The following is a 24583-nucleotide window of genomic DNA, read 5'->3' as shown; positions in this document are numbered from 1 at the left end:
TCTTAATGTCAGAGGTAGAGGCAGAGAATCCTACAGAGGTCAAGGCCGAGTCAGAGGACGCTCCTTTAACAAGGTTGTGATCGAGTGTTACAAATGTCACAAGCTTGGTCATTTCCAATATGAATGTCCAACGGGGAACAACAACTACAATGCACAATTTGCAGAAATTGAGAAAGAGGATGAAGTTCTGCTTATGGCATATGTTGAGTTGCAAGGAACCAGAAGAGGAGATGTTTGGTTTGTGGATTCTGGATGCTCAAATCATATGTGTGGAGAAAATGATCTGTTCTCTAGTCTGTATGTTAACTTCACACATAACGTCAAACTGGGGAACAATCACAAGCTAATGGTGTGTGGGAAAGACGTGGTGAAAATAACGCTTAATGGAGTAAACTATGTGATAAGCGACGTATACTATGTCCCAGAATTGAAGAAAAATTTGTTGAGTGTTTGGCAGCTTCAAGAGAAGGGTTTGGATGTACTATTCAAAGGAGGAGAACGCAAAACATGCAGCATATTTCATCATTCGAGAAGGAAAATTGCAGAATCTGTCATGAGTGCCAATCGCATGTTCATCCTGCTAGGAGAAACGAGTATCAAGACTAAAGAGGTGAAGTGTCTGCAGGTTGATATCACATACAAAGCAGAGCTGTGGCACCACAGATTTGGTCATCTGGGCTACAAGGGTCTTCACACGCTATGCAGCAAAGAAATGGTGGAAGGTCTACCTAGCATCGGAGATGTAAAGATCACGTGTGAGGCCTGCATCAAGGGGAAACATCATCGTGTTCCATTTCCAAAACAAAGCAAGTGGAGAGCGACTGAAAAACTGTAGCTCATTCACTCTGATCTCTGCGGTCCGATCAGTTCACCATCAAACAGCCAAAGGAGGTACTTGATAAGTTTCATTGACGATTTTTCTAGAAAAGCATGGATATACTTTGTGTTAGAAAAGTCGGAAGCTTTCAATCAATTCAAGACATTCAAGGCGTTTGTGGAGAAGCAAACTGGATTGTCTATCAAGTGCTTGAGAACTGATAGAGGAGGAGAATACAACTCAAATGAGTTCAAGGTGTTCTGTAGAGAACATGGCATCAGAAGACAATTGACTACAACCTACACTCCGCAAAAAAACGGTATTGCTGAACGCAATAACCGAACCATCATGAATATGGTGAGAGCAGCCCTTTGGGAAAAGGAAGTACAGAAAGAGTTTTGGGTGGATATTGTCCAATGGGTGAATCACGTTCTCAACAGATCTCCTACGGTGATCGGTCAAGACATGACTCCGGAGGAGGCATGGAGTGGCAGGAAACAGTTGAGCATTTCAGAATATTTGGTTGTATCGGGTATGTTCATGTGTCTGATGTCAACATAACTAAACTTGATGATAAAAGCATAAAGTGTGCTCTGTTAGGCTTTAGTAGTGAATCCAAGGCATGGAAAATGTTTGATCCTGTGGAGAGAAAGATTCACATCAGCAGAGATGTGATATTTGAGGAGGATAAGAAGTGGAATTGGCAAGCTGTTGGGTACTCAAGTGAACAGAATACAGAGCTTGAGTGAGAAGAGAAATACGAAGATACTGAAACTAGAGAAGAAGAAGAAGCAGAGGAAGAAGAAGCAGAGGAAGAAAGAGTTCATAATGTTCCTGTTCCTGCACCAAATGCGACTCAAAGCAATACAACAATGGGGGGGAGAGCAAGAAAACCACCAGTCTGGGCTGCCGATTATACATCAGGAGAGGAGTTGTCAGATTCTGAAGAAGAAGCAAACATGACAACTGTTGAACATTTGGCTTTTATGGTGATTACAGGTCCTACCAATTTTCAAGAAGCTGCACAAGATCAGAAATGGAGGATAGCAATGGATGCAGAGATACAGCCCATTGAGAAAAACCAGACCTGGTCATTGACTACTCTTCCTGATGGAGCTAAAGCTATTGGGGTTAAGTAGATCTACAAGACTAAACTCAATGAGCTAGGAAAGGTGGATAAGTTTAAAGCTCGACTGGTTGTAAAAGGGTATGCTCAAGAGTACGGTGTAGACTACACAGAGGTTTTTGCACCAGTGGCTCGGTTGGATACTGTGAGGATGATCATTGCTTTAGTAGCTCAAAGCGGATGGGGAATCTATCAACTAGATGTCAAATCCGCTTTTCTCCATGGTGAACTGCAAGAAGACGTATTTGTGGAGCAACCTCAAGGCTATGAAGTCTCAGGAAAGGAGCATATGGACTACAAGCTGCATAAGGCTCTCTATGGACTGAAACAAGCACCAAGAGCCTGGTTCAGTCGCATTGAAGCTTATTTTGTCAAGGAAGGATTTGTGAGCAGCTCTAGTGAACAAACATTGTTCATCAAACGAAGGGAGGTAAAACATTGATTGTGAGCATTTATGTTGATGACCTTTTGTTCACTAGTGATGATGAGGATTTGTTGAATGAGTTCAAGCGCTCCATGAAAGATGAGTTTGACATGACTGATCTGGGAAAGATGAGATACTTTCTTGGTATTGAAGTGATCCAGAAGACTGATGGCATTTTTATCTATCAAAGGAAGTATGCTGTTGAGCTGATCGAGAGATTTGGTATGCAAAATTGGAATCCAGTTTGTAATCCAATAGTTCCTGGACAGAAGGTTGGTCGGGATGAAGCTGGTGTGAAGGTCGACTCAGCGAAGTACAAGCAAATGGTGGGGAGCTTAATGTATCTCACAGCAACACGACCCGATCTGATGTTTGTGGTAAGTCTTATAAGCCGTTTCATGCCAAATCCTACTGAGCTGCATTTTGCTACTGCAAAAAGAATCATGCGATACTTGAAAGGAACGTTGGGCTATGGGATATGGTATAAACGTGAAGGTCACAGAGAACTCATAGGCTACACTGACAGTGATTATGTGGAGGATAAGGATGACAACAGAAGCACTTCAGGTTATGTCTTCTTGATGAGTGGAGGAGCTGTAGCATGATCCTCAAAGAAACAGCCTATTGTGACTATGTCATCGACTGAAGCAGAGTATGTTGCTGCAGCTGGGTGTGCATGTCAAGCTATTTGGATGAGAAGAATATTAAGAGAGATTGGTCACAAACAAGATGGTGAGATGATTTTGTTTTGCGATAACACATTTGCAATCAAGTTGTCCAAAAATGCAGTTATGCACGGGAAGGCTAAGCACATAAGGGTTCGATATCACTTTCTCAGAGAGTTAACCAAGGAAGGTGTTGTTAAGCTGGTTCATTGCGACACGGAGGAGCAGTTGGCGGACGTAATGACGAAGCCGTTGAAGCTTGCATCGTTTCAGTGGATCAGAGAGGCGTTTGGGATGCGCATTGTGAACTGAAACTCCTAGTGAGTTTAGTTCAAGGGAGGATTTGTTGAGTAAGTTTAAATCAATAAGAGACCTATTCTTCTAGTTAGAATGTGTCAAAGGTTTTTTGCTATTTTCCCGTTGTAAGTGGAACTAGTTGAGCTAGTTGCGTTGTGTCATATCTTTTCGGTTTTGTTTAAGTTTTCATTGTATCTTTATAAACCGCATTAGAGCTAATGAGAACCAGATCATTCTGATGCAATTTGCAAGTCTTTGAAACTAGCATCTTACAGAATTATATAGACTAATCCCATTCAGCAAAGTAGCGAACGGGTTACGGTTGATTTTGGTTTACATAAAACTTTTGTACTTTGAAATTTTTTAATCCCCGATTAGAGATCAAATTGAAGTTTATAACAAATGACTTCGTCGTCAAACGTATTGTGTCACATTAGAATTCGAAACTATAAGATTTTGAATTCATCACAAAAGTAAAAGAAGCTAGCATTTTAGTCGTTTGGAAAATCCCACTTCATATTTTTCTTTTTCTAATTTCTTTCTCTAAAGTAAAAAGAAAAATAGAGCGAAATTGAAGAAAGATGCCTTCGGCTTCTTATCTCATCGACGAAAATATAGTTTATACAAACAAACAAAAAGGACAAAAGTGTAACGGTGGATCATTTATAAGAACTAATATGATGTTCTTTGTGTGTGTTTTATACCTAATTTTAAAATCTATAATATAGTAACAACTGCCAATTCATTGGGGTTGTCTTTTGTAGTCTCACATGGAAAAGCAATAGGGTTATATATTTAAGCCCCATTCGTTATCTGTTCCTTCCTCCTTTACAGATTTATCCTTTGGACCTTTCTGTAACCAAAAACAAACACAATAAACAACATTATCATTACAAATATTCTCAAGTTGGTTACCTCCACTATATATGACTCACACAGTTCGAAAATGATAGTAATTAAAGCAGCTTTCGTATTTAATAATCAAGTTATTAAAATATGCAAGTTGGTACGTATCATATATTTCATATGAAAATAATAGAAGCAAAAATACATTAAAAACGATGAGGTGGATTTTCTTACCTGAAAACATGGAAAGAAGACCAAAACCCAGTAGATGTTGCATTGATACGTATAATAATTTATATACATGTAGCCTGTATGGTAAGTATATTATATATGTACAAGTGACGACGATGGACTTCGAATATAGCTAGCAGCTATTTGAGTCTCTCTTGTTGGAGGATTTTTTGGTATCTGGGAAACACATTTTTACAAGCTGAAACCTGCAAATTTGATTTAAATTAAAACCTTGAGTTAAAATTTTAAAATCATGAGCCATGTCTTAGGTGTTAATGACGTTGTCATGTCTTAATACTTTATCTATCTAAAGATTTTAATTCAAAATAAAATAAGAAGATATAAAAGCAGTCGTCCATCATTATTCATATCCCACACGGTTCCCACTCGGAAACATCCGTATCACTCTTTTCATTTCAGGAAAAATGCGATTTATTCTTATTCTTATTATATACAACTAATACTATTTATTCGTCACTATCTAATTAATTAGGTTTGAATCAAATGTGTTTTTTATATACATAAGAAAGTGCTAATCGAAATACTAAAAATTTCTTATTTTGTTGTGAGTGAAAAATCAAACCTTCTTAATTGACTAGTCATTTTCCAACCTACTAGTCACATACAAACTACAAGAACCCTTGGTGCCAAAAAAAAAATGTGTAAATTAATTCAAAACGTTGACTATATAATATATCTAGAGTCACATGCTATTTCTGACCGAGTCTGATTTTGTATTAGTGGTAGATAAACAGCATCTTAGATATTAAACAACTAGTAGGAATACTAGATTTGAAAACTAATCAATTTTGATACGGCCTAATTTTAATATTTTAATACTAATAATGCTACTGTAACGGCTCTTTTAATTGTTATAATAATACTAATAAAGCTGCTGTAACGGCTCAAAGTTGATAAAATAAGAAAATTCAAAGTGAAAAACAAACAAAAAAACACTTACAGATTCGATGTCGATTTTGAAGACTAGGAGTTTTCGTCTCTCTCTACAACTTGTTCGGTACGCTACAACGATGTGACCGATGGCTAAGACCCAAGAACATACGAAAAGGGTCATCTCCTCTGTTCGGAAATATCCACCGATCACAGGCTCCCCGAACACAATCGCTGCCTTGAACGATACGTAGACCAACGAAGATATCGAGCAAATCATCGTTATTGTTAGATATGGTCCTCTCGATAACTTTGGTCCGTCACAAAGCCCGTATACGCCTGTCATCAAGAAACATATATAAAAAAAATCGATTATAAATCTTATAAAAGAAAAACCCAAAACAGTACTCTTTTACTTTTTTATATTCTTTACGAAATTGAAATAAATCCCCGCAAATCTAGCAGAAATTTAGGCACATGCTAATTTCAAGAGCTTATTTTCTTGAAAAAATCATAATTTCACCCAAAAAAAAACGAACTTAAACAAGAACAGAGCAATTCTCAGTTCTCAGACCCAAAAAAAAAACAAAAACAAGAACAGAGTAGTTTCCATATTTAGAAAACAGAGCAAAGTTAAGTTTCCGTAAATAGTTTTAGTGGGTTTCACTTTCACTTACAAAGTATAATGGCAGATCTAATGATGGAGATGAGAGGTATATCGATGAGAGAGTATCTGAAATCGTAGTTGCTGAGATAAGAATAAATCGTCGCCGGGAAACTAGAAGGAGGAAGGCGGTTGAGGGAGGATGAGGAGAGGATTGCGGAGGGGAGGACAGCGTCGGCGACAGCGAGAAAGATTGGAGCAGAGAAGATGATGAAAGATAAAAACATAGTGAAGAGAACAAAGATCGTTTTGATTCCTCTCCAAAGAGAAGATGAGTATCTTCTAGTTTTGCTAATCTCTTCTTTGCTGATCAAACCCATCTTCATATTTTCTTTTTCTTCTAGGGTTATTATGTACAGAGGATTTATGATGTAAGTGTGTGTGATTTGGTTTATGGAGAGAGAGAGAAGTTTTTTGCAGAGACTTGTTTCGAGGGTTTTAAAAGGGTCGTAGAAAACAAAAAAGTTTGACGATGCTGACGATGTAGCTGATGTGTTACAATTAAAAAATAATAATAATATCTATCAGTGATAATGACTTTTTTTTTTTTTCTGTTGAATTTATTAAACATTTGAGATGATGATGTTGTTTTGGACGTCTTTTCCAAGGAAAAATTATTCCAGAACATAATATATGATCAGTTTGGTTTGGCGCATGATTGGAAATAATCCACGAGGGTCTCAAGAGTTTTATACATTTTGCATATATGGCCAGATTTAACTGTCTAACTCTATTAAAGTTAGTGTTGAGGACTAATTAGTGTTAAGACTTAAGAGAGTAAATTAAATTTGTCATAGTCTGAATCGTTATATTTTCCTGGCGAATAACAGTCTGTTGTGAATCAATTTGTTGTTCTTATAATGCTAAGTATAAAAATGTGTTTTTCTTTTATTAGCTCTACTATGGATAAAAAATTGTGGAAAATTTGTTTTATCTGAAAGAGTTTTTTTTTTTTTTTTTGTCTGTCGCAATCACTTAAGTTTTACGTATTTTAAAAATTTATTACTTTGACTAATTAGTTAAAATTTGTAAACATTTATGACAGCCAATAAAATTTATATTTCGTATATGAGAGCGTAATACCTAATCAACAATCCATGTTCAGCTCTAGTCTCCCTATAATAACGGTATTACCTAAATTGCGTGAAGCACACAATAGTCTCTTGTTTTTATTCTTAGAGAGTCTTTCTAAGTTCCATTCAATCTACCTGTATATATATATATATATATAATAATCAAATTGAGATCTATGTTCAAAGAACATTGATGTTTATTTGAACAAAAAGTAAAGGTAACAATAGAATCAATTGGAGAAAACAATCGTCGTAATAAAATAGTGTTATTATCAGACGTTTTTCTATAAAAATGAGATATGCTTGATAACAGTACAAAGGCGGATATAGAGGAACCGACCGATTATAGCCATGTGAGCACTGATCGAGTTCATACGCGCGCAGTTTTTTTCTTTAATCATGTTACTTAACTCTTAAAGATGATTATTCAAGTTTACCGATGAGTTCATAATATGTTAATTATATATATTTGTTTTATGTGTAACTGATAGCCACATAACTCTTTTCGATTATATGTGTCGTTGATCAGCTGATGATGTTATGTACCTACTGTAAAAAGTGAGAAAAACGCCTGCTTAACAAAAAAAAAAAAAGTCAGAATAGCCTAACCTAATATTTATGTAGAAAAAGACTTTATAAATTGCCAAATGATTTTCAATTCTATTTTTCAATAATATTGAAAACTATATTAACCGATCAATATGAAATATAATCCAACGGTTATATTTTGTGGTATTATTATGTAATCATCAGAATTCAAATTATATGATAGATGTTGTTGACAACAAAAAAGTTATATGTTGTTGACAGAAAAAAAAAACTATTGGCGAGGTAATTTCGAATTCAAAAGGGCCGACCTATGTTTTTCGTATTATTATTGCAAACATAGTATAATAAACAAAATCATTTTTATCCTATGTACGATAAATTATAGAATTAGAGCATCCCATTTTAAACGAGTGCAAATAATGAACCATTACTTTGAGGCTGCGGGGTTGACTAATGACTAGTATTGAAAGAAACTTCTTACCTGTGAACTCACGAGAAAGCATGTATGCTGGCCTTTATGGATAAGTCTTTACTAAAATGATTCTTAACATTTACACCAAGAAAACATTTAATTACACCAAAAGAAAAGTCTTAATAGATTGATAGTGTATCAATCAACTGAAATTTTATTGAAAAGCATATAACAGTAATAAATTAAGGATCGAGGGATATCAAGTTTTACAAATTGTAAATGAAATACAAGTATGTAAATCTCACGAACACATTTTAAAATTACGTAAAATATTCATACTTCAAACTAAGAATATGTCTATTCTTTTTTTTTTGCGGAATTATTTGGTGGCTCATGCTATTACACTTGGTCATGCCTAATGCCTTTTTGTTTGTTTCTTGGCGTAATATGAATTTTCAATCATAATATTTCAATTAGTAGAGTCTGAAATCAAGATTGTGGTTTAGCCAACATCTGCTGGAGTTACAAGCATTAGGCAAAGAAGTAGCTTGAGTGTCCATGGAAACCTCTAAAGATGCGATCATATATCGTAAACTTGTTAGTTGCCGACATAAAGAAAAAAAAAAAGAAAAAAGCACTTTGATAGTTGATTTTTGTAAGACAAAATTAATTTATTTTAATTTGTGTAAAACCCTTAATAGGAGAATACGTATTTTCACTAACCCATCAGGTGCTTAAAACTCAACAACCGGTAAAATGGAAAAGATCTTTAACCATATTCATTTTTGGTATTCTTTTGTCAACATCATATTCTGATAAGGAAAACGAAACTGCACGAAAATAATAACTAAAAAAACTGTAATCTCATTCTCAGGGGGCAACTAATAAAAGTCAGAGAGAGAACACGTAAAACAAAAAGGTACGGCCAAGTGTAAGCCACCAGAGGCCATAGGCGGCAGAATGATCCGTCCATGTCAGCTTCGTGTCTCAGTTAGCATCGTTTACATTGTAGGAAGGAACCTTAGTCCATTCCAAAGGCTTATGTCAGCAAATCTTCTTCTGTTTTTGGATAATTCCTTTCCTTTAACATTTTTTTTGTCTATAAATTATGTGCATGTATGTTGTGTTAGTATATGATTCGTCCACTTGGATTAGTATTATATAGTAACAATTAGCATGTAGCGTCTATGCCTGGCCACTTGGCAAGCTAATTAGGACAAACCTTTTTGGCGATTAACAAAACACATATAAAAATGCTACAACAAAGATTTCAATATTTTGGAACCATTTTAGTAGGTGTTGCTTACGGCTTTCCACGTATATATGAATGTATCATTCCATCATATAGTTTTGTGACATGTATTACTACTATTACAAAGATATTATATAACCCCGTTGTTTTGTATGTATTCATACACACGGGATGATACATACCCTCAAGACAAGTGTAACTTTAGAAAACTTCTCTAATATCTTAACGTTTAATAGAATATATATTTTACGACTCGTGTAGAATCATCATCAATTGTTATTGACCTCACCTGAGCCAAAACCATACGATTCTGGTTTCACTTTCACATATGTCCAGGTATAGCATAACCATAACAACAAACATGATGGACAAAAAAATCAGAAATAAGTTTCCTTTATATGAGATAAACTTATAAGTTAATAACTTACCCGTAATTCATGATTCAATATAAAAAGTACAAATAATATATAAACTAATTTATTTCAGAGGACGTAGCTTGTGTTGCTTGTGAAGCAATAAACCTAGATGGTTGCACTTTTATTGACGAATGCAGACTCAGCCAAGTCGATGGCGCGTGCGAGTCCAGCAGCTTTGTTCTGGCACTCACGGTGCTCATCTTCTGGGTCACTATCGGCTACAATGCCTGCACCTGTTTGGAGATAAGCTATCCACTCACGGCGCGGCGTGTCACTGCCTTTGTATGAGTACATTGTGTCGTAACGAGCTTGTGTAGGGAATACAATTGTCCTAAGTGCCAAAGCGATGTCCATGTCTCCAGTGAATGAAACACTACCGAATCCGCCACTGTATGGACCTCTTCTGGTCACCTCTAGCTCGTCGATTAACTCCATAGCTTTCACCTGTCACAAGAGAGTCTCATAACGACCAGAGATACTTAAAGCGAGAATGATGATATGAAAGAAAGTATTTTCTGTAATAAAATTAGTAGTTTATGTGCCTTTGGAGCTCCGCTAACAGTTCCAACTGGTAAAGCCGCACGAAGAGTGTCCCAACAAGTCAGATTCTCTTGCAACTCTCCAGTCACCTGTTCACACGATCCAAGTTTATGAGTGTTTACATTGAGAAAACAGAATCTGGAAGTAGTTTGAGATGGGGAAGAGGTTTGAAGATTGAAATGTTAATTTTAACAAAATTTTGTATTACCGTTGAGCTGATATGCATGACATGGGAATAACGCTCTATATTCATGAATCTTTCCACCTTCACCGAACCGTTCTTAGATACCTGCTTTCAGAACGGCCCGGAGAAAGCCAATGAGGATATTAGCAGGTTGCAACGGTACTAAATGAAAAAATCTAATCTCTTCTTTGTATGAGAAAAGATTGTCATAGAAATACACAAGAAGTTCAAATTTGGTTGCTTTCCATCGATCATTGCTTAAACCAAGAAGAAAACTAACCTTTCCAACATCGTTGCGACCCAAGTCAACAAGCATAATGTGTTCCGCACACTGTTTTTCATCTTTTAACAGTGTCTCCTCCAACATCTGATCCTCTTCAAATGTTTTGCCCCGTCTTGCCGTTCCTGCTAGTGGTCTATTCACGATCTTGTTCTGTTTCACAAAATTAAAAAATTGTTTTTAAACCCTGTTTTAGTCCCTGTTATTAACAAGAAGATCAGGAGAAGAGAGGAGCTGCTCACTTTCTTCACTCGAGTGAGAATTTCAGGACTTGAAGCTACTAGTATACAGCCTCTAGCCTAGTTAAGTAAAGAATATGGAAATCAGCAAAACAGAGAAGATAAAGCAAAACCGTTGAGGAGATGAAACAAGTGATATATGAGAAGCACTGACTTGCAAGTAACACATAGAAGGACTTGGGTTCACAATCCTCAAAGCTCTATAAACTTCAAACGGATGAGCAAAAGTGCGGCGCTCAAATCGTTGACTTAAAACAATCTGAAAGATATCACCAGCCAGTATGTGTTCTTTGGCCTCAAGTACAGCATTCTTATACTCATCACTTGTCATGCTTGATTTTTCCAAAGGAGTGCCAAATTGATTTGTGTGTAAGTCCACTGATCCATAAGGTAGCTTGGGGCTGAAAACACACAAACAAGTTAGAGATACAAAACAGATATACAAGGCAGAAAAAGGAAGAGTTAACTCACGGATTAATGCATTTGATCCTTGAAACAAGTTCTTCCAAGTGTTTCACACCATTAGCATAAACATCATCAAATGAACAGTTTCCAGATAACCTCACCCAATGAATAATATGCATTTTCTGTAGAAAAATAAAGCAAAGTTCACATTGAGTTTATACAAAATTACAAAATAACTAAATCTTTTTGAAAAGTTCAAAAGGTTTTAACACCTTTTCGACATGATCGAAGACAATGACATCATCATAAAGACCAAGATGCATGTCTGGTAGATTCCTGTCATCAACCGGAGCTTTGGAGAATGGTAGCTTTCTCATTTCGGCATAACGGACAGTGTCATAAGAAAAGTAACCAACCCATCCACCTGTTTATAATAACAATGATCATGTGATTTTGACCTAATTGTCATTATTGTGATCTCAAAGTAAACCAAACCAGACTAAGTTAGCAAATGACTCACCACAAAAAGCATCAGGAAGATCATCGATCAGTTGAGGTTTCCAAGTCTCAGAGATTCTTCTAGGAATCATCATTGGATCTGCAACCTCCTCTGTTGTCAAAGTACCTTTCACATGATCCATGACTGTCACTTTGTTCTCCTTAGCCACAATCTCCATCTTCGGGTGTGCTCCAACCACACTATATCTTCCCTAAAGGATTATATAATCATACTTCAGTTTTCATTTTAGGGAGATTGAGCAAGTTAACAAAATAAAAGGTTGAGAGTAGTTCTTACAACAGTGGAAGAGTGATGTCCTGGCTCAACTGATTCGAAAAGGAAGCTTGGAGTCTCTTGATCATCTTCTTTGACAAGACAACGGTAAGCGAGAACAGGAGTGAGATGGTCGGAGAAAATGGTGTGGCGAAGCGGAACAAGATTCTCCTTCTTAGAACCTTCGGCGAACTTCATAGCTTCACTTGCTGCAACAAAACCAAGAAACCAATATTTCAATATGATCTCTCTAATCTAAAAAAAACAACGAGCAGGGAAATCGAAGATAGGTGTAAAGAGTTGGGATGATTAATCACATGGAGAGGGACAGGACAAGATAGAACCGCATTTGATGGGAGTGACGAAGGAGATGGAACTGGAGGAGGAGCATCTTTTTGTAATAACGGTGACCAGTGAAGGTGAAGAGACGCGGTGGCTGGACGAGGAGAAACGTAGATGGAGGCCAGGGGTTTGCATCATCCCAAGCGCATGCATGGTGACGAAAGATTTGAGATTCAGTCGTCGTCGTTGAAAGGGAAGAGGCTCTTTTGTATTTTTGCCAAGGGACACTTTTCCAAAACCACAACTTTATTCTATCCTCGACTTCCTTATTTCGCTATTGTACTATTTATCGCATAAACTACATATGGTTGATCAAATTGTGTGACATGTCATGTGATCAGTTAAGGATCATCATCTATATATTTTCGATAATTTTCACCATTCATAGTCAATCTATTAGAAGAAATGCATCTATTTAGATTCTTGCTATACATATAATTTGTTTTTTTTTTCTGTCAGATTTCTTGCTATTTTAATGTTTGAACAAATATAGTTTTTTTCTATTTTCTTTAAAATTTGACTTTTACTAAGAAGTTTCATGGAAACATTGAACAAAAAAAAAAAAATTGTCTTATGGAAAATCAATGTTGACCTTTTTTTTTGTGGCAAACAAACTATTTCAATAAGAATATTAAGCGTTTACAAGACAGAGGCCTCTAAGGACATTTTTCACGATTTCATCAGCTTGCTGATTTTCTAGTCTAGGAATGTGGGAGAAACAACAAAGATTTAATTGAGAAGATAGAGAAAGATTATCATATAGAAACCCTCGGAGTTCCTTTGGAGAGGTCTTCCGGTTGAGTGCTTTGACTAGCATCTGCGAGTCTGAAGCAAAATTAACTTGATTGAAGTCCGATTCAATGGCAACTCCTAGCGCTGTGAGAGTTGCAAGTGCTTCGGCCATCATGGGTGAGCGGATATGGGTTGCCGTGGAGGCTCCTTGTAAGAGGGTAGCGCCAATGGTGACTTTGAAGATCCATCCGCATCCCGTGAACCCGTTGTCTCTCCAGGCGGCATCCATGTAACAGATAAGCTGGTTTGGACGGGGTTGTACTGGTCTTGGAAGGGAGATCTGGGATCTGTCTTGTAGTGGGGTTCGGGAGGCTTGTGCTTGTTGTGCTTCCTGCCATTCCTTTGCTCGGAGGATAGCTAGAGATACAACCTCTTCGGATTGGGGTTGGAGTTTGTCGAAAATTAGGCGGTTTCGGGCTGTCCAAAGTGTCCAGATTAGCTAGGGTGCGAGAGGTCCTAACACGAGTCCCGTGGGTGGGAGGCAGTGGAGCTTTGTTGATGAGGTTAAACCAGCTTTGAAGGATAGGGTGGATTCAGGGTTAAACTTCTCTTTAAAAGGGGCCTGCTTCAAGACATCTACAACAAAAGGGCATTGGAAGAAGAGGTGAACTTCGGTTTCTGATCTCCCACAGTGTGAGAAAAGTGAGTCAGTGTCGATCTGTCTAATTTGGAGATTATGGCCAACAGGGAAGGCGTTTTGGGAAGCCTTCCAGAGGAGAAGTTTTAATTTGGTGAGCTCTTAAGATTCCAAATCTCCTTTTTCCACAGGAAATTATTCTCAGGGGCTTGATTTGTAGGTAGCGGTGTTGAGGTTTGATCTTTCTTTTTATTTTGCAGGGCTTCATAGTAACCGGACTTTGCAGAATAAACTCCATCAGAGGTTGGGAGCCATGCCCAAGAGTCTGGACCTCCTCGCTTACTAGGTTTCAGTTTGATTATGGTGTCCTCATACAGCGGGAGAGTTTTATTTATCAGTGGGATATTCCATTCCTTCGATTGAGGTAAGACTAGATCTACAACTCGAAGGTGTTGATCCTCTTTTGATGGTGGACCGACAGGGGATAAAGGGTGTTCTAGGGAGAGCCATGGAGTTCGCCAAACAGGTATTGACTCACCAGTTCTAATTATTTTACCCAAATTTGTCTTCAATAGATCTCTGCCTATGCATATGCTTCTCCAGCCGTGTGATGCATGGTTTGGAACAGGACTCTCCAATAAAGAGTTAGCTTTGCAGTATTTACCGATTAGAACTTTTGCAAGGAGGCAAGAGGGTTGAGTGAGAATACGCCAGCTAATCTTTGCCAGGAGGGCATCATTGAAGCTCTGTAAGTCTCTGAAGCCTAATCCTCCATCTTTAAAGGATTTTGTCATTTTGTCCCAGGCAATCCAACACATCTTTTTCTTATCAGGCTTCTCATCCCACCAGAAGCGAGTTAGAGCGGATTGGATGCGACTGCAAAGGGAGGTTGGGAGTTTAAAGCACGACATTGTGTAAGAGGGCATTGCACCAAGTACTGATTTGAGCAGGGTCATCTTCCCAGCCGAGGACAGAAACCTGGAAGACCAACTCAGTGCTCGTTACTTTTTCCTGTCTACAATCATGCTGAACAAATCCTTCTTTTTCCTTCCAAACAACTATGGTAGCCCTAGATACTTTCCTTGTCCTCCTATTTTGATGATGCCAAGCTCATGTTGCACCCGAACTTTGACATCGTGTTTTGTTTTACAAGAGAAAGTAATCAAAGATTTATCGTGATTGATCTTTTGTCCTGAAGCTTCCTCATACTTATGCAATATATCTTTCAGATGTCTAACACTAGTTTTGTCCAATTTACAGAAAAACATAGTGTCATCAGCGAACAGAAGATGATTGACACGTGGACTTCCTTTCAAAACACGGATCCCAGGGAGTTTACCCTGGTCTTGGGCTTTGTTACACAAACCAGAGAGGACTTCACTACAGAGAATGAAGATGTAGGGAGATAACGGGTCGCCTTGTCTGATTCCACGACTTGGTTTTACCATGCCAGCTGCCTGTCCATTTAGGAGGTATGAATAGGATACTGAGGTGATACATTGCATGACCAAGTTTGTCCAATGAGGGTGGAAATCCATTCTGGTAAGTACATCCTCTATCAAACTCCACTCTAATCTATCATAAGCCTTACTCATATCAGTTTTAACTGCCATATAAACTCTCTCTTGTGCAGCAGATTGTTTCAGGTAGTGAAGAGCTTCATGTGTGATTAGAACATTGTCTTTGATTGCTCTACCTGGGACAAAGGCGGATTGATTCTGAGAAATGCAAGTTTGTAAGATGGGTTGTAGGCGTTTGGAGATAAGTTTTGCAATGATCTTATAGAGTATTGAGCATAGGGCTATTGGACGATAGTCTGCTACTCGCTTCGGGCTAGTGATCTTTGGGATTAGTCTCACATGTGTGTGGTTTGACTGTGCAGGGAGGGAACCAGAGATGAAGAATTCTTGGACTTTTGATGTTACCTTTTCACTGAGTGTTTTCCAATTTGTTTGGTAGAAGCTTGCTGAGAAGCCATCAGGCCCAGGAGCTTTGTCTGGGTGAATGTCAAAACACGCATTCTTGATTTCATTACGGGAGGGCAGTTTAAGGAGTGTTTCATTCATCTCTTCTATCACACACGGTGTTAAAGCAACTATCACTGTAGAAGATCGTGGTCTTTCAGTAGAGGTAAAGAGATCGTGGTAGTAAAAAGAGATGGTATTAACAATTTCATGTTCTTCGTAGACTGTATTTCCCTGTTCTGACTCGAGGACAGAAATATTGTTAATAGCTTTTCGGCTCTTTGTTGCAGTATGAAAGAAACCGGTGTTCTTATCTCCGAGTGCTAGCCAGAGTTGGCGACTACGTTGTTTCCAAAACTCCTCTTCTTTATGGTAAGCGTCAGCTAGTTGTCTGTTTAGATCATCCAAGAGGGTTTGGGGGCTTGAATCCGTAGTCATAGCTTCCTCAAGTTATTCCCTGAGTTCATTGATTACCTTTTGGCTGTTTACTTGTTGTTCTTTTGACCAGGTTATTATTGCAGCTCTACAAAGATGGAGACGTTTGTCTACTGAAGCTTCATGGCAAGTATTCCAAGCATTGAAAATAAGTCTTTTAAGTTCTGGTATGTGCCTTAGTCCTCTATCATAGCGAAACAGACCTTTTCTTCTTTTGCGAACAGGGTCGAAAGACGAAACTAGCGGCTGGTGATCAGAACCTTCAAAACGAAGGTATTCACTTTTACCAGAAGGGTAGGCAATAGTCCATTCACTATTTGCCATGACCCTGTCAAGTCTACATCTAACAATGTGTGTGTGTCTTTTTCTCTCCAGGAGAGAAAGTTGCATGTATACTGTAGGTCATAAAGATCACAAGTAGACATAAGGGACCTAAAGTCAGAGAAAGATCCTTCTGATCTTGGTGGCCCCCCAACTTTCTCATTATAACCAGTGATATCATTGAAATCTCCCGTTAAGAACCAGGGCTCCGACCGAGAGGCAGTTTGTAGTTTTAGCTTCTCCCATATCTCAATTCTCTTAGTTCTGTCTGGCTCTCCGTACACAAAAGTAGCAAAGAAATACCTTCCTTTTGATTTTATTCTGGTATCAATTAGGTTATTACAAGAGCTTAGGATTTCCACTTCCAAACTTTATTTCCAGAATAATGCCAAACCACCTGCCCCTGGAGAGAGGGGGGGAACCAAGTGGTGTGATGGGTGATCAAGCCATTGAAGAGTTTGTAAGACCATATCAGATTGGTTTTTGGTCTCCATGAGGAAGATGAGGTCAAGACAAATATGTTTCTTGATGTCCTTCAGTCTCTAGACTGTTGTGGGGTTCCCCAACCCACAACAGTTCCAGCTTACGAACCTTAAGGAAGAGGAGTCGGCGGATTCTGAAAATCCACCTTCTTCTTCCTACTCGTTGGGAAGAGGGATACTCGTGGTGATGTTAATTGAGTTGGTTGGTGGGAGGCGTTACTTCCACGGGGTTGTGAGGTTCCTGGGTTACTCTTAGGATTTGGTATTTGAGAGGTCGGTTTTGGTGAAGAGGGACCCGAAATGGTTCTGGTAGGTTTTTTCTGATTTGGTTTTAGGGTAACTGATTTTGATCCTCCTTTTTGCTCCATGGTTTTCCTAGGAGATCCTCGGGTGAAGTTTTGTTTTTGAGTTTTAGCTCCCAAAAGCAGTTGGTTTCCTTTTGCAGGTTGTTTTTGGGTGGGTGGTCTACCTCTGCTTCTCTTGTTTGGATCTCCCAGATTTTGGCTGCGGTTGGAGGGAACAGTCATTGATATCTCAGGTGGGGAGTGAGGTGGTGAAGTGTTTGCATGCCGATGGCTCACCAGAGAAGCATTAGCCAGGTTTGCCTCCATTATCGAGTTTGCTGTATTCTCCATTAAGTTTTCAGATTCTCCTTGTAGCACTCGCATACGTCTAACAGCACTCTCTGTTGGATCAGGACATGCCATATACTGGATTGTGACTTCCCTTAGTTCGTTTAAAACATGTTCCCTAGAGGGGAGAATCCCAGATGGTATCAGATTTGTGTATGCCAGTGGTTGGGTTTCATTCAAGCAGTTTCCCAGCGGAGGTGGGGTTTGTGGATCAAGGCTTGAGATATTTCTTTCCAGTGGTGGTCTTCGTGCTCTAGATGAGATAGAGGGTTCTCCATGGGGTTCAGCTGATGAGTGTGTTTTTTCTCTCCATTGTAGGTTGCAGTTTGGGATGGGATGGTAACTGGGGCTCCTATTACGGTGAAGGGAGGAGCCACCCGTTTTGGAGAGGGATCTCGAGGGTGCTCGGGGAGAGGATCGCCTATTGGAGTTTAACCTTTGGTCTCGTGTGCCAAATCTTGCATCTTTGTGAAACTGGTTATGGTGATCCACGAACTCAAAAGGTCGTTTTCTAGAAGGCAGTCTTTGTTGTGGTTGATAACTTCTATCAACATTTTGGGTTCTGAAAAGTTGTTTTGGTGGCAGGAAATTATCTTGAGGCGTGTAGTAATTCCTTGAGACTGAGATGTGGGTGTCACTAGAATGACTTTGAGTTAGTTTCAGAGAGACTTCCTTTCTTGTCTCCTTCAGTCCCGGACATTGAAATTTGTCATGGGATAGGCGTAAGCAGTAAGTACAATAGTTTTTTAGATTCTTGTACTCTAGGCAGATAATGGCTTCACTACCATCTGGGAACTCGATGACCGTTTCCTTTGTTATAGGTTCCAACCCGTTGACAAGCACTTTTAGTTGGATGGATGAGTTGGAGATGTCCCAGTCGAAAATCTCTCCAAGAGCTTCTCCAATGGAGTGAACCATTTCTTTTTTCCAGTAGTGTTTTGGAAGGCTTTGGATTTCGAGCCAAAAGGGGATCATTGAAGGGAAATAGGGTGGAATCACGGGTTCCCAACGTTGTATTATGACCATCCATTGGTCAAAGTGGTAAGGTCTGTTGGCCAGAACTTGTTGGAGGTCAGTTTCAAGTTCAAATTTGAACTGGAAAACACCCTGACCCAGATCTGCTCCATCTGCTTTGCCTTTCAGGTTCTAGCGGTTGAGGAGGAAAGGGAAAATGGCCCACACTCGTTGACCCTTCGGGTTAGTGAGACGGCCTATCAGGATAAGCGAGTTCTCTTGGATTAGATCTGAAGTATCTAACTCTGGTGCCTTGATTCTCTTCTATGGAGGAGGTGAGTAACTCTCCTCTAGTCCTTTACCTTTCAAGTGATATGGTATGCGGTTTGCCATGGTGACAAGAGGTAGTTCAAAATGCAGGATTTAAGGTAGAGACCGTACGGTGTGGAGGAAAGAAAAACAGCGGAAAATAGGTTTAAACGTAAAGGGTTCAAATAGCAGAAAACGATTCTAAGCCGCACAGAAGTAGGAATAAATGCAACAGAGGGATTATGGTAATACCAGATTAGCAAAGCATTTGAATTCTGGTTGATGGTGTTTGGAGATCAACCATGAAAGAGTGAAGAAACAGTTGATCTTGGGGGAAGGTCCGATGGATAAAGCCTAGGTCCAGTTCTCATTGGTGGATAAGGGTGGGTAAGATCTGGATAAAAGGGCTCATCCTTCCCTCGGTTTACGTGCCTGGGAGAGTTTGAAAGCTTGTACGGATAGTTTTTTGTCCGGTGTTCTGTTTACACGCGCGGAAAATCAATGTTGACCAAACGAGAAAAAAAAAACCTGAAATGAAGGCTTAAACGGGATACGTATGAAAATTGTCATATTCACTATAAGAAATTATTGAATGGTAATGGGCCTTGAGTATATTCCAGAAAGCCTTTTAACAAGGATTAGATTAAATGCGAATCCCACATCGGAAGTTTAAGAGATATTGGTAGTGAGAGTTACAGTATAAATAGACTTCACTCTGCTGGGAGATAAAATCACGCAGCCATGTGGTGAGCACAAAGCGAACTATTCTTTCGCCTTTTACTAAAGAATACCGTGTGCTCTCCACGCTTAAGTGGCATACGCCTATTTTTGGAGGGTTCTCACTTCACCGTGAGTCCCAACAATCTCCTCTAGTATGAATATTTTAATTTGTTGCCTCGAACTTAGTTTGCGGTTATTGGGCCTTTCTAAGCCCAGTAGGATTTGTAAAATTGATACACAATATGAATTTGATTTTTATTGTAAAAAAGAAAAGAAGTATAGGAAGTAGGAACGAAACAAGGATATATTTTTTGTATATATATATATGCTGCAAGTTGAACAACGACGTTGAGCAAGTGGAGCATTTAAGGTGGAAACGTAACACTAAAAACTCGTCCTTAGGTTGTTTGTTGTTGTCTGTATCTCGTTTTAGATTCTCTCCAGCAGCTATGAACCTCTTCGTTGTCGTTTCAGCTGTCTTCTTCCTCGTTATCTCCGTCGCCTATCTTCCTCTGCTCAGTGACTTATGTAATGAACGCCTTACCATTCCTAAGCTTCCTTTTGTCTCAAATTAGAATTTATTTGGACTTTTTTTGACTGATTCGATTCACGTTTCGCACAGATTGGTCAGCTCTCAAGTCTCTTCTTACACCACCGGTTGGTATCGTGGCTGATTTGTTAGTGAGGAATGGAACAATCTTCACCAGCGATACTTCTTTGCCATTTGCTGATTCCATGGCGATTCGTAATGGCAGGATTCTTAAAGTCGGAAGCTTTTCAACTCTCAAGGTCCTTCACACACTTCTTTCGATGTTCTGTTGTTGTATTAATGTTCAAGTGGTTTGATGACTTCGTCTGTTGCTTTTATACCTACTTCACTAGCATGAATGAATCTGAAAGTTTGATACTTCTTTTCTCGTTCTCATGTAATTTGTAATTTTTTCCATGTAAGACAGGGTTTGATAGGAGATGGAACTATTGAGGTGAACTTGGAAGGCAAAGTTGTAGTGCCTGGACTTATTGATTCACATGTTCATTTCATTTCCGGGGGATTGCAGGTGATTATGCAAACTTATTTCTGTGTTCTTTCTTCTTGAACAGTTGAACTGATATGTATATTGTCAAGTTAACCTGAGAGTAGATGACTACATGCCATTGTTTGATCAGATTCAGTCATGAAACAAGATACTATACTCTCTCTCGTTTACCTTAGCTCCTTTTCATTTAATGTTTTTTCGCTTGAGCATAGATGGCCCAAGTTGGACTTCGTGGAGTGAGTCAAAAAGATGAGTTTTGTAAACTGGTGAAGGACGCTGTGCAGAGTAATTAAATATTTCATTATCTTGAACAATCATATAGTGGTTACACTTACATTCCTTTATTGGTGTCCGTTTTTAGTTATATGTGTACAGTGTACAGTGAACACTGTTTAAAGTTGGTGGCTTTCTTTAGTAGTGGGAGAGTGAGTATTTATTAATTCATTTATGCTGCATTTATCTGATGAACAACAAATTTCAGATGCAAAAGAAGGCTCATGGATTCTAGGTGGTGGATGGAACAATGATGTTTGGGGAGGAGAAATGCCCTCTGCATCATGGATTGATGATATCTCCCCTCATAATCCTGTATAAAGCCTGTTGACTTTTTTCTGCTTGTCAATAGTCAACATATCGCCTTACTTATGTTTATTTCTCTTCATTTAGGTTTGGTTGATTAGGATGGATAGTCATATGGCATTGGCAAATTCCCTTGCGCTTAGGATGGCTGGTGTAACAAGTTTAACGGAAGATCCAGTTGGTGGAACCATAATGAGGATGCCTAGTGGCGGTAATGCTTTTCTTAAGTAATGTATCTAATATGTAAATTGCAGAGGAACTTTATGTTTTGTGGGTGTATACTTATCATCAGCTGGTACTTACTTTTATGCTTGAATCAATGCAGAGCCGACAGGTCTTTTGATAGATGCTGCTATGGAGCTTGTCACTCCATGGGTTAAAGAAATCTCTGTAGATGAACGTAGGGAAGCACTTTTTAGAGCTAGCAAATATGCTTTGACTAGAGGCGTAACAACTGTTGTTGATCTCGGAAGGTACTTTCCTGGCACTACGGATGAGCTCTCCTGGAAAGACTTTCAAGGTGCAATATATCAAATTCACACTTGCTTGCTGCTGAAATAGAGAGAATTTGATGACTCTTACCTGACAGCTATAGAATAGAAACTCATTTGAGTTCCATACTCCTTTTTATGGTACAGATGTCTATCTATGGGCTGATTCCTCGAAGAAGATGATGATACGGACTTGCTTGTTTTTCCCGATAACGACATGGTCACGTTTAATGGTATGGTTTCTTCAGAAGCAACTCTTGTTCTCTGATAAATAGAATAGAGTATATGTACAAGCAGTTTTGTGCTTCTTTAGCATGAGAAACTTCAAGCATATTTTATAGCATTCTTCAGCTTCAAGTTTTGTAATTTACATTGAATTCTCATTTTTTATTGTGAGCTGCATCTCATTTATAGTCACTGTAACTTTGGCCGTTCCTGATTTTCAAATTCTCTTTCGATGTTTGATGTGCTTTCAAACTTGAGTATATTCTCTTTCAAATTCTCTTTTCACAGTTACTGCATTTACTTGAAATTCTGTTTTGACTTCATACTTGTAGGATCTTAAGCTTCAGATGGGATCTGTACTGAGTGAATGGTTGTATCTAGGTGGCGTCAAAGCATTTCTTGATGGCTCTCTAGGTTCTAACAGTGCACTTTTTTACGAGGTAAAGAATATACTAATTCATCTGCTATATATTCCTTGAAATTATTTTCATATTGTTCACATTCATCAAATATACACTAATTGTATTTTATCTTTCAGCAGCACTAAAACGTCCCACGTCTTATATCTGTTTGCAGGAATATATTGATACACCTGGGAATTATGGGTTATTAGTGATGGATCCTGAGAAACTTTCTAACTTCACAATGGCAGCTGACAAAGCAGGGCTTCAGGTTTTTCCTTGCTTACTTCTGTCCAAATGTTTAATCATCATATCGTCCTATTAGTTTTGCTTATTTAGATCTTTTTCTGCTGTGATGAAGGTTGCTATCCATGCAATAGGCGACAAAGCTAATGACATGGTCCTTGACATGTACGAATCGGTTGCTGAAACCAATGGAGACCGAGATAGAAGATTTAGGGTGAAGTTTGCTATTAAAAAAACCTATTCCTCTGAGCTATTTGCTTCTTCTGTCTGTACTTTAATATCTCTGACTTCCTGGTTACAGATTGAGCATGCCCAACATTTGGCACCAGGATCAGCCAACCGGTTTGGTCAACTTCACATTGTAGCTTCAGTTCAGGTAAGTTATTTCCCGGCATTGAGCATTTTGGGCTTAAAACTCACTTTCTTGATCTAACGTATCTAATACTCGTGTACAGCCGGATCATTTGCTTGATGATGCTGAGTCTGTTGTTAAGAAGCTCGGTTCTGAGAGAGGCCTAACGGAGTCTTATCAATGCCAATCTCTCTTAAATGGCAATGCACTCTTGGCACTTGGTTCAGACTGGCCTGTACGTTTTCGATAATCTCCACATATATTCAAACTATGAATTCAAGCTTAACTTTGTGAATTTTCCCGCCAGGTAGCAGACATTAACCCGTTGAACAGTATTAGAACCGCGGTGAAACGAATACCTCCCAAGTGGAGTCACGCTTGGATTCCATCTGAACGCATATCTTTTACCGATGCGCTTGCTGCGTATTAAGCTTCTTCTCTAAACAATCTCAAAGTCTTTTCTCTACTTTCTAAATGCATTCTCTCAAGCATTCTTGTTGTTGATAATCGCAGGGTCACGATATCAGCTGCACGAGCAGCCTTTCTGGATCATCACATAGGGTCTTTAACTCCTGGGAAGCTTGCGGATTTTGCTGTACTGTCAACAAGTTCATGGGATGAGTTCTCGAAAGACGGCTCTACTTCAGTGTTTGCAACTTATGTAGGAGGAAAGCAATTGTATCCATGAATGATGAAATCTCTAAATCTTAGAAGCTAAAAATTGTACTATTTCTCAATTTTTTTCTAGGCCTCATGGAAATGTATATTGATATGATAATGACATTTGGCTTCATATATTCAAGAAACAAGAAATCTTAAAAACTTCAGAAAATTTAAGAAAATGTTGTTGGTGTAGCCAATGGACACGAGAAGACATGGACGCGGGAAGAAAAGCCAATGAGTTGTGTACCTGTACTATATCATTGCATATAGAGCTAATATCATCTTTAATATTGTTATATTTTATCTCTAAAAACAGAGCAATTCTATAATAGAGATCGTTTTTATTACAATGTATTATGTATACCTCTGTTTTTTTTCGTTCTAAAAAGTAATATTTCATATAGATTCTATTTTTATTGTATTAATACCTTTTACTTATAATATTTGCAACTCTATTAATTATAGATTAAAAAAATAGCAGTAGTAGATGCAGTGTAACTGTCGATCGTAAATGTACGGTGAACTTGGATAATGATTGAATCGTGCACAAGAGCACTTTTGTTAAAGAGTATTTCGACCCTTATCAAAAGCCTTAGGTTACACGAAATCCCTCGCATGATACGACAATCAAAGTTTCACTCTTGTTCTAGGCTAAGATACAAGAGAAACAAATAGAATTTTTTCTAGCGTTTGTTTTGTGTTATCACAAGAGAATCGCTCGACTTCTCTCTCTTTCTTCTCGTGATATATACTCTGTTTTTTGTGCAACAAAACAGAGTGTGTATATATATATGACCAACGGTTGTTTACGAATGTTTGCAACCATTAGTTTAATAACCACAAACCAAAAGTCACAATGGTTTATTAATATAACCTGTTGATACACTTAAATTTCCAACATTCCTCCCCCATTTAAATGTAAAATTTGATTCACGACATTAGTAACACATAAACCAAACTCATGCATCAATATAAATA

At 38.4% G+C, this 24583-nt stretch overlaps 3 protein-coding genes across 4 annotated transcripts; 1 reads left to right on the top strand and 2 right to left on the bottom strand.

Annotated features, from left to right (window-relative positions):
* Nucleotides 3901–6391, bottom strand: LOC104781477. The gene is made up of 4 exons (XM_010506158.1): nt 5975–6391; nt 5368–5636; nt 4410–4612; nt 3901–4182 (listed from the first exon to the last, which is right to left on the bottom strand). The coding sequence occupies exons 1-3, from the start codon at nt 6285–6287 to the stop codon at nt 4547–4549; spliced, it is 648 nt and encodes a 215-aa protein (XP_010504460.1). The 5' UTR covers nt 6288–6391; the 3' UTR covers nt 3901–4182; nt 4410–4546.
* LOC104781476 (anthranilate synthase alpha subunit 1, chloroplastic-like) lies at nt 9662–12785 on the bottom strand. 2 transcript variants are annotated; one of them, XM_010506156.1, is made up of 11 exons: nt 12401–12785; nt 12108–12292; nt 11832–12021; nt 11584–11735; nt 11378–11493; nt 11061–11307; nt 10910–10966; nt 10668–10820; nt 10412–10492; nt 10206–10292; nt 9662–10107 (listed from the first exon to the last, which is right to left on the bottom strand). In XM_010506156.1, the coding sequence occupies exons 1-11, from the start codon at nt 12576–12578 to the stop codon at nt 9769–9771; spliced, it is 1785 nt and encodes a 594-aa protein (XP_010504458.1). In that variant the 5' UTR covers nt 12579–12785; the 3' UTR covers nt 9662–9768. The 2 variants fall into 2 exon arrangements, with proteins under 2 accessions (XP_010504458.1, XP_010504459.1); XM_010506157.1 differs by lacking the exon at nt 12401–12785 and having other exon boundaries at nt 11832–12010; nt 12108–12172.
* Nucleotides 19988–23630, top strand: LOC104781475 (putative amidohydrolase YtcJ). The gene is made up of 15 exons (XM_010506153.2): nt 19988–20139; nt 20234–20400; nt 20568–20669; nt 20861–20933; nt 21130–21236; nt 21315–21438; nt 21553–21747; nt 21866–21951; nt 22276–22383; nt 22520–22615; nt 22706–22804; nt 22892–22966; nt 23046–23177; nt 23250–23365; nt 23456–23630. The coding sequence occupies exons 1-15, from the start codon at nt 20061–20063 to the stop codon at nt 23628–23630; spliced, it is 1734 nt and encodes a 577-aa protein (XP_010504455.1). The 5' UTR covers nt 19988–20060.

The sequence above is a fragment of the Camelina sativa genome, chromosome 4, assembly GCF_000633955.1.
Source record: "Camelina sativa cultivar DH55 chromosome 4, Cs, whole genome shotgun sequence".
NCBI lineage: Eukaryota > Viridiplantae > Streptophyta > Magnoliopsida > Brassicales > Brassicaceae > Camelina > Camelina sativa.
The sequence above is the reverse complement of the archived record's forward strand: the minus strand, read 5'-3'. Positions and strand labels throughout refer to the sequence as shown.